The sequence below is a fragment of the Moschus berezovskii genome, chromosome 2 (assembly GCF_049115385.1).
Source record: "Moschus berezovskii isolate FMDL1 chromosome 2, NW_MosBer_1.0, whole genome shotgun sequence".
NCBI classification, from domain to species: domain Eukaryota; kingdom Metazoa; phylum Chordata; class Mammalia; order Artiodactyla; family Moschidae; genus Moschus; species Moschus berezovskii.
In genome coordinates, this window is record NC_142461.1 from 121,545,796 (window position 1) to 121,561,633 (window position 15,838).

Genomic DNA, 15,838 nt, shown 5'->3' on the forward strand with positions numbered 1-15,838 from the left:
GGCGGTTTATTTTATATATTATAAATGTTTATAGTAGTGCAGTAAAATTGTACAAAATTTAGAAAAAAATAAGAGGAAAAAATTTCACCCATGAAGTCTTGATTTAAACATAGCAATTACCGTTTTGTTTAATTTCTTCCATTCAATCTGCTCCTGATTGTAATCAATTCATCAAACAACTATTGTGTGCCCAGCACAGTAAGCATTTACAAGTAAAATAAATTTCTAATCAATCTAGGAAGAAAAACTTTAAGTCATAAGAAATAATAGTATGAAATATGACAGCTTTCTAGGCTGTGCTATACAAAATATAAAATATTATAAATAGGAATTTAGAAATTTGAGAACATAAGAGCCGTAATAAATGTATAATGGTTCATAGAAAAGTTAAAAACTTAAGAAAAATGGATAGAATTTATAAACCTAGCCACAAGAGCATTCTGTGACAAGGAATGATCTGAGGTAACTCACAAAGACCATACAGGATTCTCTGCTCATGAGGCAATAAAGGAAAAGCGCTGTCCGGCTGAGAAGAGTGTATGGGACCTGCACATAGAAGCCTGAAAGCCAGGAAGTGGAGTGTATGTGCATTTCATAGACGTTCAAGTCCTCACTGATTTTCCATAAACGTGAAAATATAACTAGTACTTTACATACACAGCTTCTTTCAAAACTCCCCACATGACTGGTTTTCACACTGAAGTCCATCTTTTAACCCAACCAACGTTTATGGCAATTTTAGAAATGTAAAAGCCAGTAAATACTAAAGGAAACGATTTTATATGATTTCTTTCACTAAAAACTGAAAGAAGTGAAATAAAAAAAAAAAAGATTCCTATGAATAAAGTGTAGCGTTAGTTGCTCAGTTGTGTCTGACTCTTTGCGACCCCGTGGACTGTAGTCTACCAGGCTTCTCCAACCATGGAACTCTCCAGCAAGAATAATGGAGGGGGCTGCCACGTCCTTCTCCATCCTATGAGTAACATGGATACAGTTTACAAAGTACAAACCATAAATGATCTTTTATCAGGTTAACCATATAGATTACTGATATTCAAGCACTTTGTTTAATCTCAATAAATGGCAATTTCAAATGGTTAACTTAATAGATAATCAATAGTGCCTCACTGCAAATGTTTTTTGTTTAGAATACAAGTTTTTTTCTTTTTTTTTTTTTTTAAAGAACTGCACCCATAGTTTTCAAACTATATTCTCTGAAGGACTTTGTTGGTTTGAAAAGTTTTTCTCAATTATTCAAAAAGCTTGAATATTACTGACTGAAATAATTAACAGTCAGTAGAGAAAGTGAAAAGGGTTTGGGTTCAGAAAAGTTTCATCTGCTCCTCAAAAACTAAGCTTTATCCCTGCATTAAACCAAATCTGCAAAAAGGTTCATATCTGAATGTAGCACTAAACCACTGTGAAACTGCCTGCAGACGACAGGTCTAACATTTAGCACTACATTTAACCTTATGCCCTCAGCTTTCACTAAGTGACAATAAAATAATCACCAGTGTAAATGCAAAAGAAGGCAGATGCCAAGAAGAAAAATCCTTTCAAGTTGGGTATGGTAGCCAGGGTCAAATGCTGCAAAGACAAGTGTAATAAGAATGCAAAAATATCACTGATAAAGTTTTTTTTTTTGCAACAGTATGGGCAAATAAGCATTTTTTAAAGTTCAGTTGATGTACAGTGTTCTAGACACACAGCCAAGTGATTTAGTTATACACATATATATCTATTCTATAGGTTATTTTAAAATATTGAATATAGTTCCCTGGGCTACACAGTAGGAGCTTGTGGTTTATGTATTTCATATATAGCAGTGTGTATCTGTTAATTCCAAATTTCAGACTTATCCCTCCCCTTTCTCTTTTGGTAACTGCAAGTTTGTTTTTTACATCTGTGGGCCTATTTTTACCTCTGTGGGTTTATTCTATTTTCATACTCTGATGGGAGAAAAGAAACAACAATTGAAACAATATTCTTAAAGGGCAATCTGATGAGATGTAACACAAATTTAAATGTAAATTCTCTTTAACACTTCCACTTGGAGGAATTTATACTGCTGAACTTGCATAAAACTCACAAACTGTTAAGAATGCTTCCTACAACACCATCCATATCATAAAAAAAATAGAGAAAACATCTGTCAATTGATAAGGGAGGAAGTTTATTTTAAAACAAAAGAAACACATATTAGAGAAGCAATATTACTAATGAAATTCAGTATCTTTGTCCTTCATAACGTGCACTAGAAAAACAGGCCAATCGCAGAGATACAATACACACTGAAAAAGGACACAGCAGTCTCAACATCAAGACAATTCTGATAGAATCTGCAGAGAGGAAGACAGAAAAAAAATAAAACAACTTAACTAATCTTCAGCAGGTGGGCCACACCACCTATTCTAAAGCATGTGCAGATTTACTCAGTGATCCAAAATTCCATCAAGGTGCCTCACCCAGTGTTACCACTGTTTTCACAATAGTAAAACATCTCAAAGCTTCTCTTTGTCTTTTCTCGTTGATGCAGCCTTTGGCTTAATAACTGAAGGTAAACTCAAGCCTGTATAAACCAAGTTCAAGTAGTAAAAAGAGAAAACCATGTAACTTATATTTCATAACTCTTCTTCCTAGGAAGATGGAAGACAAAAGCTGGGACAGAGGATATCACAAAAATGAATTACTCTGTATTTCAGAAACAGGAAGTTAGATGCTGGCTAGTCAATTATTCTCAGCCTGTATTAATTATTTCATTTTTCATATGAGAAGTGAGACATCATGATATCTACCTTATAGAGGTCATTTTAATCAAATTACAGAACAGAATAAAAATTGGCCTGCCAAGCACCAAAAGTGACAGGAGTTGGCTTTCACTGCTATCCATTCTGAGTAAAAGGTATCTCAGAAATACCTTTAAAACAGAACTTTCATAGAAAAAGGAAATGGATTTCTGCATTATCAAAGAAAAAAGATTAAGCAAGTTTATACATCCAACACTTCCAATTTTAAGAAGAAACATACCTGAAAGGAAGGCTAGTTTTTTCTTCAGAATAGGTAATATTACTGAGGCCTCCATTTTACTCCAGTAAACTTCCTCCAGTAAATTTTCCTCTCTGAAAACACAGAAAGTTAAATGTCAACTGCATAGCAATAATTACTCTATGAAATATATACAGGCATACATTTTTATTATGCTTCACTTTATTGTATTTTTTTTTACAGATTGAAGGCTTTGGTAACCCTGTATTAAGCAAGTCTATTGATGCCATTTTTCCACAAGCATTCGCTTAGTTCCTGATTGCTGTGTCACATTTTGGTAATCCCTGCAACATTTCAAAGTTTCTCACTATTACTAAATTTTCTTGCTATTATTTTTATTTCTCACTATTACTAATTTATAATGGTGGTCTGTGATCAGTGATCTTTGATGTTATCGCTGCAAAAAGATTACAATTCGTTGAAGGCTCAGATGATGGTTAGCCATATTCAGCAATAAAATATTTTAATTAAGGTACATACATTGCTTTTCTGGACATGTTACTGCACAGATAACAGACTATGCTGCTGCTGCTGCTAAGTCGCTTCAGTCGTGTCCGACTCTGTATGACCCCATAGACGGCAGCCCACCAGGTTCCCCCGTCCCTGGGATTCTCCAGGCAAGAACACTGGAGTGGGTTGCCATTTCCTTCTCCAATGCATGAAGGTGAAAAGTGAAAATGAAGTCTCTCAGTCATGTCCGACTCCTAGCGACCCCATGGACCGCAGCCTACCAGGCTCCTCCATCCATGGAATTTTCCAGGCAAGAGTACTGAAGTGGGGTGCCATTAACAGACTATAATATTGTGTAAATGTAACTTTTATAAATACTGGAAAACCAAAACATTACTTATTCAGCAAATACTTGCTATAAGCCTATTCCATTTCAAGCTCTGTGTTTTCAGCTAAAGCTGAAAAGTCTCAGCCTTGCCCTGAAAAAAAATGTAGTCTTTTGAAAAGAAATCCAAGATTATTTGGAGAAAGAAATGTAGCCTTAACACTTGTCAGATAATGACTATTTAAGCATGACTACTTAAAAGAAGTGTATTATTTCACAGCTTTTGCAGATACAACTAAAAAAAAGAAAATCACTACTATTGGCACCTGCCTACAAAAGAAAACATGTTGTCAAAGTAACATGATAAGTTCTCTTCAAGTTTTATCCTTGAATATCTGCTTGCAATTTGGTTATTCACTTTTGTTCTACATCAGCCCAGGCTAACATACATATAGTAGGTACATTAAAAAGTTCATGTTTTACGTTTTTAACCTAAAATAGTAGCACTTCATGTTTCTAGATCAGTATACTTGATCTGATGAGTCTTTTCTTCAGCTCTACAAGAACCAGACAGCTCAGGCTCATGTCTAAACTCCTTTCTCTTGTGACCAGGTTGTCAAAGATCAGATGTGAACGTTGGATAATAATGATTATGAATGCTAACATTTAGCAAGTGATTATAACAAGGCATACACTGTTCTGATTTACTTGTGTTAACTTGATTACTCCTCACAACATTTCCATAAGGTAAGTACAATTATTAATCCCATTTTACAGAAAAGTAAACTGGAGTTGAGAGAAGTTAAATGTGGCCCAACATCTCAAACCTAGTAAGTGGAGATGTTAGGACTTACACCCTGGGAATCTGGTTCCAGTAACACTGTTCTCATATCACATCATCACCTTACCAATAAAACAGGCCTGAAAATATCCAGTGACATTTGGCCAAGTGAACAAGATGGAGCCTAGCTTTTGTATCATCAGTGCAAATGTCAATGCGGTGAAAGGGCATTATTAAGACGTACTAAAAATTATTTAAAAAATAATTTTGAACTCACAGACACCCCGAAACCTAGAAAAAAGAGAACTGCTGATCGAGGCTGTGAGTGGGATGCTCCCACAAAGGAATTTCAACATGAGGGAGTAATGAAGATGTAGGAGCAACATAATCATAGAAGTATCAACAGAACTGGCTTCCTAACCAGACTTTTCCTATGGTATAAGCACAAACAACTTCTCAACTGCCTTTGGGTCCTTCCTACTTTTCTGAGCCTCATAATTCTGTGAGTTATACAGCATTCTCCTAATAAATCCATTTCTGCTTAAGTTACCAGAGCAGACTTCTCTTTCAGTCAATGGAGAAACTTGACTGGTACAGGAAGCAAAACTGCAGTTTAGAGTTTGGTAGGTCATATATGCAATCACTCAATGCCAGTGATTGCTCTTTGTGGGTTTCCCCCGCCCCCAATCTGCTATTATTTATTTTGAATGAACACTGACGTTTTAAGCCTTGTCACAATAAAGCCCAACAAATTAGGGCTTTCTTGGTGGCTCAGTGGTAAAGAATCTGCCTGTCAATGCAGGAGACACGGGTTCAGTCCATGGTCCAGGAAGATCCCACATGCCGTAGGACAACTAAGCCCGGGCACCTCAGCTCATGAGCCAGCACTCTGGAACCCATGAGCCCCAACTACTGGGCCCACATGCCTGAAGTCCATCTTCTGCAACAAGAGAAACCACTGCACTGGGAAGCCTGCCTGCAACAACCAGAGAATGGGCCCCACTCACCCCAACTAGAGAAAGCCCACATGCAGCAACGAAGACCCAGCACAGCCATAAATAAATAAATAAAATTTAAAACTAACAATTAATCAGTACCTAAGAAAAAAAGAATACCTGGAATTCTTAAGGCTTAAGAAATAATAGCTGAAGGTGACCCTTTGAGTAACATCTGTGTTATGTGAGCTTTGCAAGTCAGGTTATCAATTTTATGCCAACAAGTGCCAAATTTTTCACCACTGTGTTCTCCACATACTTAAAGCACAAAAGGGAGATGGTTCAATCTCTGGTATACATATATCTTGGAAGACTATAATATCCAGAAGCAATAGTACATTTCATCACTCTCCTGAGACACAGATGCTGTATCCAAACTTTCCATGACTTCACAAAACCACCTCAGCATGGCAAAATACAAATACATGCTTAACACAACATGTCATGTTTCATATATGGTATTTAAAACAATCCGGATAAATTAAGCCACAAAGCCAGTTCACAGCAGGTGAGATGCCTTAGAGAGTGGTGAATATATAGGAAAATGTGCAACCGTGACTGCATGTTGCCAACAACCAAAAGCAAGAAACATCGAAGTAAATTCTCATTCCTGGGTGCAAAATAAATCCTATCTGAAAACAGAGCCCGTCTACAGTTAGAGATGATGAATTCTGAGAAATTCTGAAAAATACGAAGAGACTAGGTTTCAATGGAAATTTGTATCTGTCTTCTAGTTTAAACATCTTTCTCAAGATCTTGAAGAGGTAAAAAAAGGAAAGCTGGGGCAACTAAGTAGTTAAACTGATATTTTGCCTCCCCAAAGGAGAGACTTGTCCTATTTATTTTCATATTTATTTATTCATTCATTCACTCATTTAACAAATCTACAATAAGCATCTACTAGATTGAATCAAGGCAAGATGCTCTGGATATCCTTGGCATTCATAACGTATTTCATTGATGAATGTATAAATCAACGAACAAATGAACAAACATATGTGACCAAGAGTAAAGTGAAACACATACCCAAGGAGTCCTAACACCGTCACAACTACCTGACCATCAACTCGTGGTGGGGTCACAGATCACATGCGCATACTTTTCCTTCAAAGCAGCGCCTTGCAGCTTCTTCTGCTGGGACAGTTTCCCAGGGATCCAGCAGCAACATAATCACCAGATGCGGGAGAAAGGCAGGTCTATGATGATGGTAAGGGGGACCACAAGGGGTTCTCCCAATGGGCAGCCGTTAGAGGGCAGCAGAGGATACGTTAAGCAGCAGGAAAAGAGAATTTCAGGCCTTTTAATCAAGACTGGACAAATTACGCTTCGTAAGAGATAATTGATGATATAAATGGGTGCACAGGAACTCCTCTTTCACTGAGTATAAATCAACCAGTTTATTTGGAAAATTTAGTTATTCTTCGAAGAGCATTTTTAACAACCAGTGAAAACCCATTAGGATAGCTGAAGGCTAACTAAATCATCTCTAATGAGTCTACATCATGTAGACACATAATGGCAATGAACAAAATCAGAATGCAGGCTCGCTCCCTTAGCCTTCTATTTCCATAAGAAATACTATAGTTGTCCTTAAATTCAGATTACAAATACTTTCAACTATTGTTACGAAGCAAGAGCAACCTTCAGTTCAGTTCAGTCGCTCAGTCGTGTCCGACTCTTTGCGACCCCATGAATCACAGCACGCCAGGCCTCCCTGTCCATCACCAACTCCCAGAGTTCACTCAAACTCATGATGAAAACAAATAAGCACACATAGAGGTACTAAGTATTACATAGCTGGGCACATCACCCTACATATCCATACGTAAAATTATGCAGAAATAAACATTACTCAACTTTACAAAAATATATCAATAAAGCAGATCAACAGTTAAAAACGTCATTTTTGTTACTGTAGGTGCCAATGTATGAGTATTAATCTGGGTTTACAATAATATTGACAATTATGAAAGAAAACCAAGCCTTTTGGATAGACTTCAAATGAAAATGATAAAATGCTTAACTTTCACAACAATACAGATCCATCCAAAACAGTAATTCTTCCAAATAAAATTGAAACCTGAAGTATCTTCATTTGATACCATTTTTACAGATGGGTCAGGACCTAGTTTATTCTGTGAGGGAGGGAGAAAAGAAGGGAGGGATGAAGGAAACAGAGAAAGTTCCCAGTTTTCTATGAAAACATAACCTACTTTGAAAGACAAGAAAATTCTACAGTAAAGGTCCAATGGGACATGAAGAGTCCTACACTGTATTTAAATGTCAAAAATTTTAAAGCTAATGGTAATGATAGCCTGCCACTTAAAAACCCTTTCAAAAACAATACAAGCAAGTACCCCTACATCACCCTTGCTGCCCCTTCTCCTCAGGAGCCAGACACGAGTATGTACAAAAGCAAAAGTGAACTCTGTTCTTTAAGGACTGCCTCACCTCTTGAGCTAGTCTACCAAGTCCTCAGCAACTGCAATCCTTCATTTTTTGAAGGTTCAGCTTCAGAAAGTCCTTTATTGTATGACAAATTGTTGGCTTTTCTTATCTGTGTTAATTTGTAAGTAAATCCTTCCTCGACAAAACTGGGGCAGCAAAAGGAATGCTGCTTTAGAGAAGTGAATGAGGCTGACGGAATTCCAGTAAAGACATTTCTGGCATCCCCAGCTCCAGAGTACCCCATGGCTAGTCTTCACCTGACACGAGAGCTCTCTGAAGTGAACTCTCCTCATGCACAGCTTTTGCATCTGAGTATCGCACTGAGCTCCAAGAGGCCTGGACTGCTTCCTTCCCCAGGACAATGGATGTGTACACTGAGTTCACTTGCTGCGGGATAGGTCTCAACCATCAGGGGAAGCACGTGATAACAAACTCATGATCTTATTTCTAGATCCCATCCTCTCTTTATCTCAAAATTTCTCTGGGTCATCACTAAATCTGTTCTCTACTGACCTTTATCCTAGAAAGAAGTGTTCCTACTCTATACTCAGCAAAGACATACATACCTTTCACTGAGATCACCTCAGGCTAAGTCTAATTCAGACATATAATCGTCTAACGGATTGAACAAAAGATCATTAGGTTCCTAATTTTTGTTTATATAATGAAAATATTTGGTACATATCAAACAGCACACTGGAAAAAAGTTAGAAATGTATAATAGTACAAAAGTTTAAAAAATGTAAGTTAACTGAAGATATGGAAAACTGTTCACAAAATGGAAATTATTATGGCATTACCCAAGTAGAAGCCAGTGGAACACGTGAAAGTTATTTTCCATCAGACAAAAAGTCCATTTAAAAAAAAAAATGTATGTTACAATGTATTTTTGAGCCAAAACCACAAAAACAATGCTGATCATGCTGCAAATCCCTTGTTCAGTAACTAAACAGTCACATCACAATTATACATGCAGCCAAGTAATACAAGAGATGTAGAAAACTATGTATAACACGAGCACCTCTTTTTCCCTCAGAAGGCCTGCTAGCAATGCTAGGTATCTTTCCCAAGCAAAGTCCATCCCCACTGAACACCTTTCTGCCACGGGACTCTGTCCAGGGAGGTATTCTCCCAGAAAGGCAGTTTGGTGCAATGGTAAACAGCATGGCCTAGGGCAAGGGTGTGACAATGAGGCCGCTACTTACTAGCTAGGTGGTTTGGACAATTCCTTTTCTTTTATGGGCATAGTCACTGAATCTAACTCACCAGACCCAGGATTAGTGAATGAAGTCGCACAGTCAGGTCTGACTCTTTGCGACCCCATGGACTGTAGCCTACCAGGCTCCTACATCCATGGGATTTTCCAGGCAAGAATACTGGAGTAGGTTGCCATTTACGTGTGCAGTGTTTAGTATACTCTAGAATGGTAAGCACTCAATGGCATCTATTATTAACAGCTCAATTTTCCTTCCTCCACCAGCTACTATTCAGCTTTCTACCACTGATTCTCTACAGAGGCCACAGCCAAAGCACTCCCACTGAGGCCTTCCTCGCAAAACACACTAAAACGGGAACAAACACATCACAAGTAGCTTAACACATCTTGGCATTTTTTTCAAGTTTCAATATAATTTCCCTTTCAAAATAACATAATTATATGCATTGCAGGTAGATTCTTTACAGTCTGAGCCACCAGGGAAGCCAAAATTACATTAATATCCCCACTTTTTCTGATGAGAAGACTGAGGCACAGAGAAATTAAGTAATTTGCCTAAGGTCAGACAAAAACTAATAAATTCAGAACCAGTGATTAGAACCATAGAAGGCATCTACTTCAATTTTTTCACCTTACTGATAAGGAAACTGTTTTAGTATATGTGGGCTATTATACTAGAAATATCATAGACTGAATGGCTTATAAACAACAGAAATTTACTTTTCACAATTTCGTTCAGGCTGCTAAAACAAAAATACCATAAAGTGGGTGTTTATAAATAAATTTATCTCCCATGGTTCTGGAGTCTGAGAAGTCCAAGATCAAGGCACAGACAGATCCAGTGTCTGATGAGGGCCCCTTCCTGGTTCTTGGGGGGCCATCCTCTACATCCTTACTTGGTAGGAGGGCAAGGGAGCTCCCCGAGGTTTCTCTTAGATGTGTACTAATCACCTTATGGCAGAAAGTGAAGAGGAACTCAAAAGCCTCTTGATGAAAGTGAAAGAGGAGAGTGAAAAGGTCGGCTTGAAGCTCAACATTCAGAAAACAAATTTCATGGCATCTGGTCCCATCACTTCATGGGAAATAGATGGAAAAAACAGTGGAAACAGTGTCAGACTTTATTTTTTGGGGCGCCGTAATCACTGCAGATGCTGATTGCAGCCATGAAATTAAAAGACGCTTACTCCTTGGAAGGAAAGTTATGACCAACCTTGATAGTATATTAAAAAGCAGAGATATTACTTTGCCAACAAAGGTCCATCTAGTCAAGGCTATGGTTTTTTCCCGTGGTCATATATGGATGTGAGAGTTGGACTGTGAAGAAAGTTGATCAACGAAGAATTGATGCTTTTGAACTGTGGTGCTGGAGAAGACTCTTGAGAGTCCCTTGTACTGCAAGGAGATCCAACCAGTCCATTCTAAAGGAGATCAGTCCTGGGTGTTCATTGGACGGACTGATGCTAAAGCTCAAACTGCAATACTTTGGACACCTCATGCAACGAGTTGACTCACTGGAAAAGACTCTGATGCTAGGAAAGGTTGGGAGCGGGAGGAGAAGGGGACGACAGAGAATGAGATGGCTGGATGGCATCACTGACTCTGTGGACATGAGTTTGAGTGAACTCCAGAGGTTGGTGATGGACAGGAAGGCCTGGAGTGCTGTGATTCATGGGGTCGCGGAGAGTCGGACACAACTGAGCGACTGAACTGAACTGAATCACCTCTAAGGCCCACCCAAATACTATCACAACATATGAATTTTGGGGAGGATACAAGGATTCAATCTAGAGCAGAAACTGAGATCTATAAACACAGATTTACTGTTCCAACACTGAACAGCACGTTGAGTAATAACATGAAATCTAGACTCCTAAAACCCTGCACAGAGCTTCTCTCCACTATACTGTCACATAATAAAATCAAAATTGAAAACACATGAATTAACAGAGAACCGTTATTTCTACATATGTGAATAATTTCTTAAAATAAATGTCCCCATAAGAACTTACTCACAAATGTTTACATAACACTAAAGACATGAAAACAACTCAAATGTCCATCAATTCTGAACGAATAAACAAAATATGGTACATCCATACAACAGAACATTACTCAGCAATTAAAAAAGGATTGAAATATAGATACATGATACAAGATGGATGAACCATAAAACATTATGCTAAAAAAAAATTATGCTAAGTGAAAGAAGTCAGACACAAAAGGTCACAAATTGTATGATTCCATTTATATGAAATATCCAAAACAGGGAAATCCATTGAAACAAAGCAAATTAATGCTTGCCTGGATCTGGGTTAGGTATGGGGAATGACTGGTAATGGACACAAGGATTCTTTCTTGGGTTGATGGAAATGTGAAATCAAATTGCAGTGATGATTCTATAACTCTATTAACGTATTATTGGCCAAAGATGTATTACTACATCTTTTGTTACCCAAATATTATTGACCACAGACATTTCAACATTCACTTTCATAACAAATCACCAGCCGCAGGCATTAGTTTCTGCAAAAATCCCCTAGTCAAAAATGTGTTAATGAATCACTGAACTGCAGCCTTAGAAAGGGTGAATTTTATGACCATAAATTTTACTTTAATAAAGCTATCAAAAAATAATTTTAAAAAAACAGAACTGAACATTTTATAAATCAGGAAAATCTGGATGAAAGTGATGTGCACTTCAAGTATTAAAAAATAAAAACTAAAAATATGTAAGCAATTTTTTCCAGAAAGTCTATAAACTGAACTGTTTATGCTGAACAATTTATCCCCAACTTTCACTATAATTAGAATACCCTGCTATGAAAGAACTTCAGCTACAAAGACAAATTTCTTTCAACATTGTACATGCCGGATGGTGTAAAATAAGAAGAAAAGATTAAATGGATTAAATAGAGGGAAGAAAGGAGAGTGTAAGCTATAATACAGACAGCTGCCCAAACTATCACTTTAAGTAAACAGGCACTAACTACAAAAGGGCATTTAGATCTGCCTCTTCTTCTTAGCCTATGGGGAGATTTATAAATAATGGTCTGTTGGACTTCCCTGGTGGCGCAGTGGATAAGAATCCACCAGCCAGTGCAGGGAACACAGGTTCAACCCCTGGTCCGGGAGGATCCCTCAGACTACGAAGCAACTAAGCCCCTGTGCCACAACTGCTGAACCTGCGCTCACCAGCCCACAGGCCACAACTACTGAGCCACAGGCTGCAAGTACTGAAGCCCGTACGCCTAAAGCCTGTGCTCTGCAACACGAGAAGCCGCAGCAATGAGAAGCCTGAGCCCTGCAATGAAGAGTAGCGCCTGTTCGCCGCGACTGGATAAAGCAATAAAGATATAGTGCAACCAAAATAAATAAATAAACAAAAATTTAAAAATAAAAAACGGTCTCTTAGGGTATCTCAAAGCTTGCATACAAATATACATAAAAACATCCAAGATTTGAGTAAAGATAAATACTTATTCCTTTTAACAGTATCATGTATCCTAACACAAATCATCTGCTTTTTAGAAAAGTGTAAATTATGCCTCTGAATTAAAATAATACTAAGACTTTTCAGCATCCCATAAAAATCAGAGGCTTAGAGGATCACCAAATGCAAATCACCTTAAAACATCACCTGCGCTTGAAAGGTGGAAGGTGAAATTAGTTATCTGTATATTTCCTTATGCATGCTCTGTAGTGTCCAACTCTCTGCAACCCCCTGGACTGCAGTCTGCCAGGTTCCTCTGTCCATGAGACTCTACAGGCAAAAATGCTGGAGTGGGTTGCCACTTACTACTCCAGGGGATCTTCCCAACCCAGGGATTGAACCTGTAACTCCTGCATCTCCTTCACTGGCAGGCAGATTCTTTACCACTGAGCCACCTGCGAAACCTAGGGATATAAGGTACATTTCCTTATAACTCCAAATAAAATAACGACGACTAGTATTATTGAAAATGTTCTATACATAATAATAAAAATATTCCAGTCACTTCCCCTTCATTGCCTCATTTATAGCTCACAATTCTGAGACTAGGATTACTGCTATTCCCATTTAACAGCTAAGGAAACTGAGGCTAAGTGAGATGAGAGCTTCACCAGCCCGAGCTCCTGCAGTCAGAAAGCAGCAAAACTGGCACTGAGACCTAAGGCTGACTCCAAGGCCTCAGTGCCGTCACTTCTCATGCTCTTGTTTAACCCAGCCGCCTACATTATGACAGGAGTACGGAGGGTCTTCAACACCTCTCAGATACAACTGCTCATTTTTGTTAATGTAATGACAGTGAGTTTATGTTTACTAAAAACAGTGCCTTATCGTTTGTTGATGACACTTTAACGCTTACAAACAAAATATATCTGGGATTTGCATCAGTGATGGGGAGGGGGAATATACATACAGTAGGACTAGTCACATTGATAACTGCTGACAGTCAACAGATAAGGGGTAAACGGTGGTTCATTTTACTACTCTCTCTGCTCTTGCATCTTTGAAAATGTCCAAGATAAAATTAACAAAACTAAGTCTTTAAACACACCAATACTGTAAAAGAGGAAGCCACAATCCTTAACAACTTTTTTTACATTTAGCAATATTTTCCTTATTTCAAAACCAAGAGACAGGAAACAAGCTACCCATAATTTTTAAAAATTTTCACATATTCACCTTCATATCCTAAAGTTCTCCATGTAGAAAGATCTGTGTATTTGGTCTCCAACTAAGACTGTTGAGGAGGAAGAGACCAATTCTGACACATGCAGTAACCAGAAGATAAAAAGGTGGGCAGGCAGAAGGCCTACTTTCACACTGCTGGCGCTGCAGACTTACTTCCTGTCCCTTTACATATGTCTCACTTTGACTGGAGGCACTTTTTCAGAAGTCTCCCTCTCACTATCATCATACTCTTTTATAAGTAATTAAATTATTAAGAAAAGCAAAAGTTATGTCCACTATAGGCATTCACTGTGATGGATGAACAGAATGGCTGATCAGAAGACAGGAAGAGCTCTTAGGTGGAGACTCAATTAAGTACCATATTGTTTGACTCAGAAAAGAATGAGAGTCCAAAGGTTTTGCATATAACATATTAACACATAGGAGCATGTTTCAAATTTAATAATTTAATAACAATTTGTTTTGCCTATACAGTCAATAGAGCCAAAAAACTTACTTCTGAAATCTAAAGTAGGTGTTAGCACAGCCATTTGAATGTGTCTACTTGTTTGCCCAGGACAAAGCCTGGCACATGACCAACGCACAATAAATATTCATTGAATAAACTCCCTTCTTACAATCCTGCCAGCTTTCTCATTTAGGTGTCACTGGGCAGAATAATTAGGAAGAAGGAGAAGAAGCAAGGGGAAAACAAGTTTAATAATTTTACCTGACAAAGCACTATGAATAGAGCATGCATTTACTCTGTAGAGAATATTAAATTACATAGTTCAGGGACCTTTACTGAAATATCTTGGGGCCTGGCCCATCGGGATCATGAATGAAGAAAGGCATTTTATAAAGCCTTCTTTATGCTGAGCCAACTCTTAATTTTGGCTTTTAGAAATGGCTTGTTTAACTTTACTACATTTATAGTCCAAGTGAGTTTTCATTATCTATTTTCAACACTTGGGAAAAGTCACTATTTAACATGAACACTTTTTCATTTTCGGAAGTTGCATCTCCACTTTAATTACAGCATTCATCATCAGCCCCTCCTCCACCTCACTCTCTCCCTTTAACATCTATAAAATACTTCCCAGTTCCTAGTTCTTTCTTGCAATATTTAAATGGCTCCTGACCCGGCACCCACATCTCACCTGGCAGATCATCTGATCTGCAGAATCCACGAAATCACCACAGAAGAAACTTCGGACTCCTCTGGATAGCCAAAAAAGAAGCTTCTGACAGCAAGTATTTCTAATAATTGAAACAATATCACGTCTGCCACCAACTAATACTATATTCTGGAAGGCAGATAATGGCAACAGCAATTAGAATACTATTTTTCTGTTGGGACACACAACGTACAAAATTAAATTTTTTAAAGTGAGAAACTATTATCAATTATTTACAGAAAAAAGATGTAAGTTTAAAGGCTTTCTTGAACCAGCCCCTGCTTCTAGTACAAAGTTAGGTAGGAGGCAACAAAGCAGCCACTTCCCATTTTTAATGACTTCTGCACTGTGTGTGTGTAAGCCCTGAAAACAAGCTGAGGCGGCAGGGTATCATGACGAAGAACTAGGGTCAGACTGAACTGGGGTCAAATCCTAACTCTGCTCCTTATTAGCGGTGTGACCTTAAGCAGGTGGCTTCACCACTCACCCTGGCTTCATACCTCAAGAGGGCCCAGCTGCCATTCTGTGTAGGGCGAAATCCCAGAATTCTTTCAATAAATCCCTTTTAGCTTACATTCATTACAACGGTTTCAATCCTTAAAATTACAGGGACTAAAACTAAGACAATCACCCTCTTGAACTCCCTCCTAAAAGCCTCCCTACTCCCAGGAATCTCCCTTGATATCCATCAACCAAACACCAAGGCAAACTGAGGGACAGACAATCCCTTCCCCTACAAGAGGAAA

At 38.2% G+C, this 15,838-nt stretch overlaps 1 protein-coding gene across 4 annotated transcripts in view; it reads right to left on the reverse strand.

Moving 5' to 3' along the window:
- The window catches only part of SESTD1 (SEC14 and spectrin domain containing 1), a 138,617-nt gene that overhangs the window by 83,671 nt on the left and 39,108 nt on the right, over positions 1-15,838 (reverse strand). For 3 of the 4 annotated variants that reach the window (XM_055398489.2, XM_088830600.1, XM_055398491.2), the window contains exon 2: positions 3,028-3,119. In XM_055398489.2, the coding sequence (XP_055254464.1) occupies positions 3,028-3,082 (55 nt within the window). In that variant the 5' untranslated portion in view covers positions 3,083-3,119. Of the gene's footprint in view, positions 1-3,027; positions 3,120-15,074; positions 15,252-15,838 lie in introns of those variants that run through there. The other variant, XM_055398490.2, reaches the window with a different exon arrangement.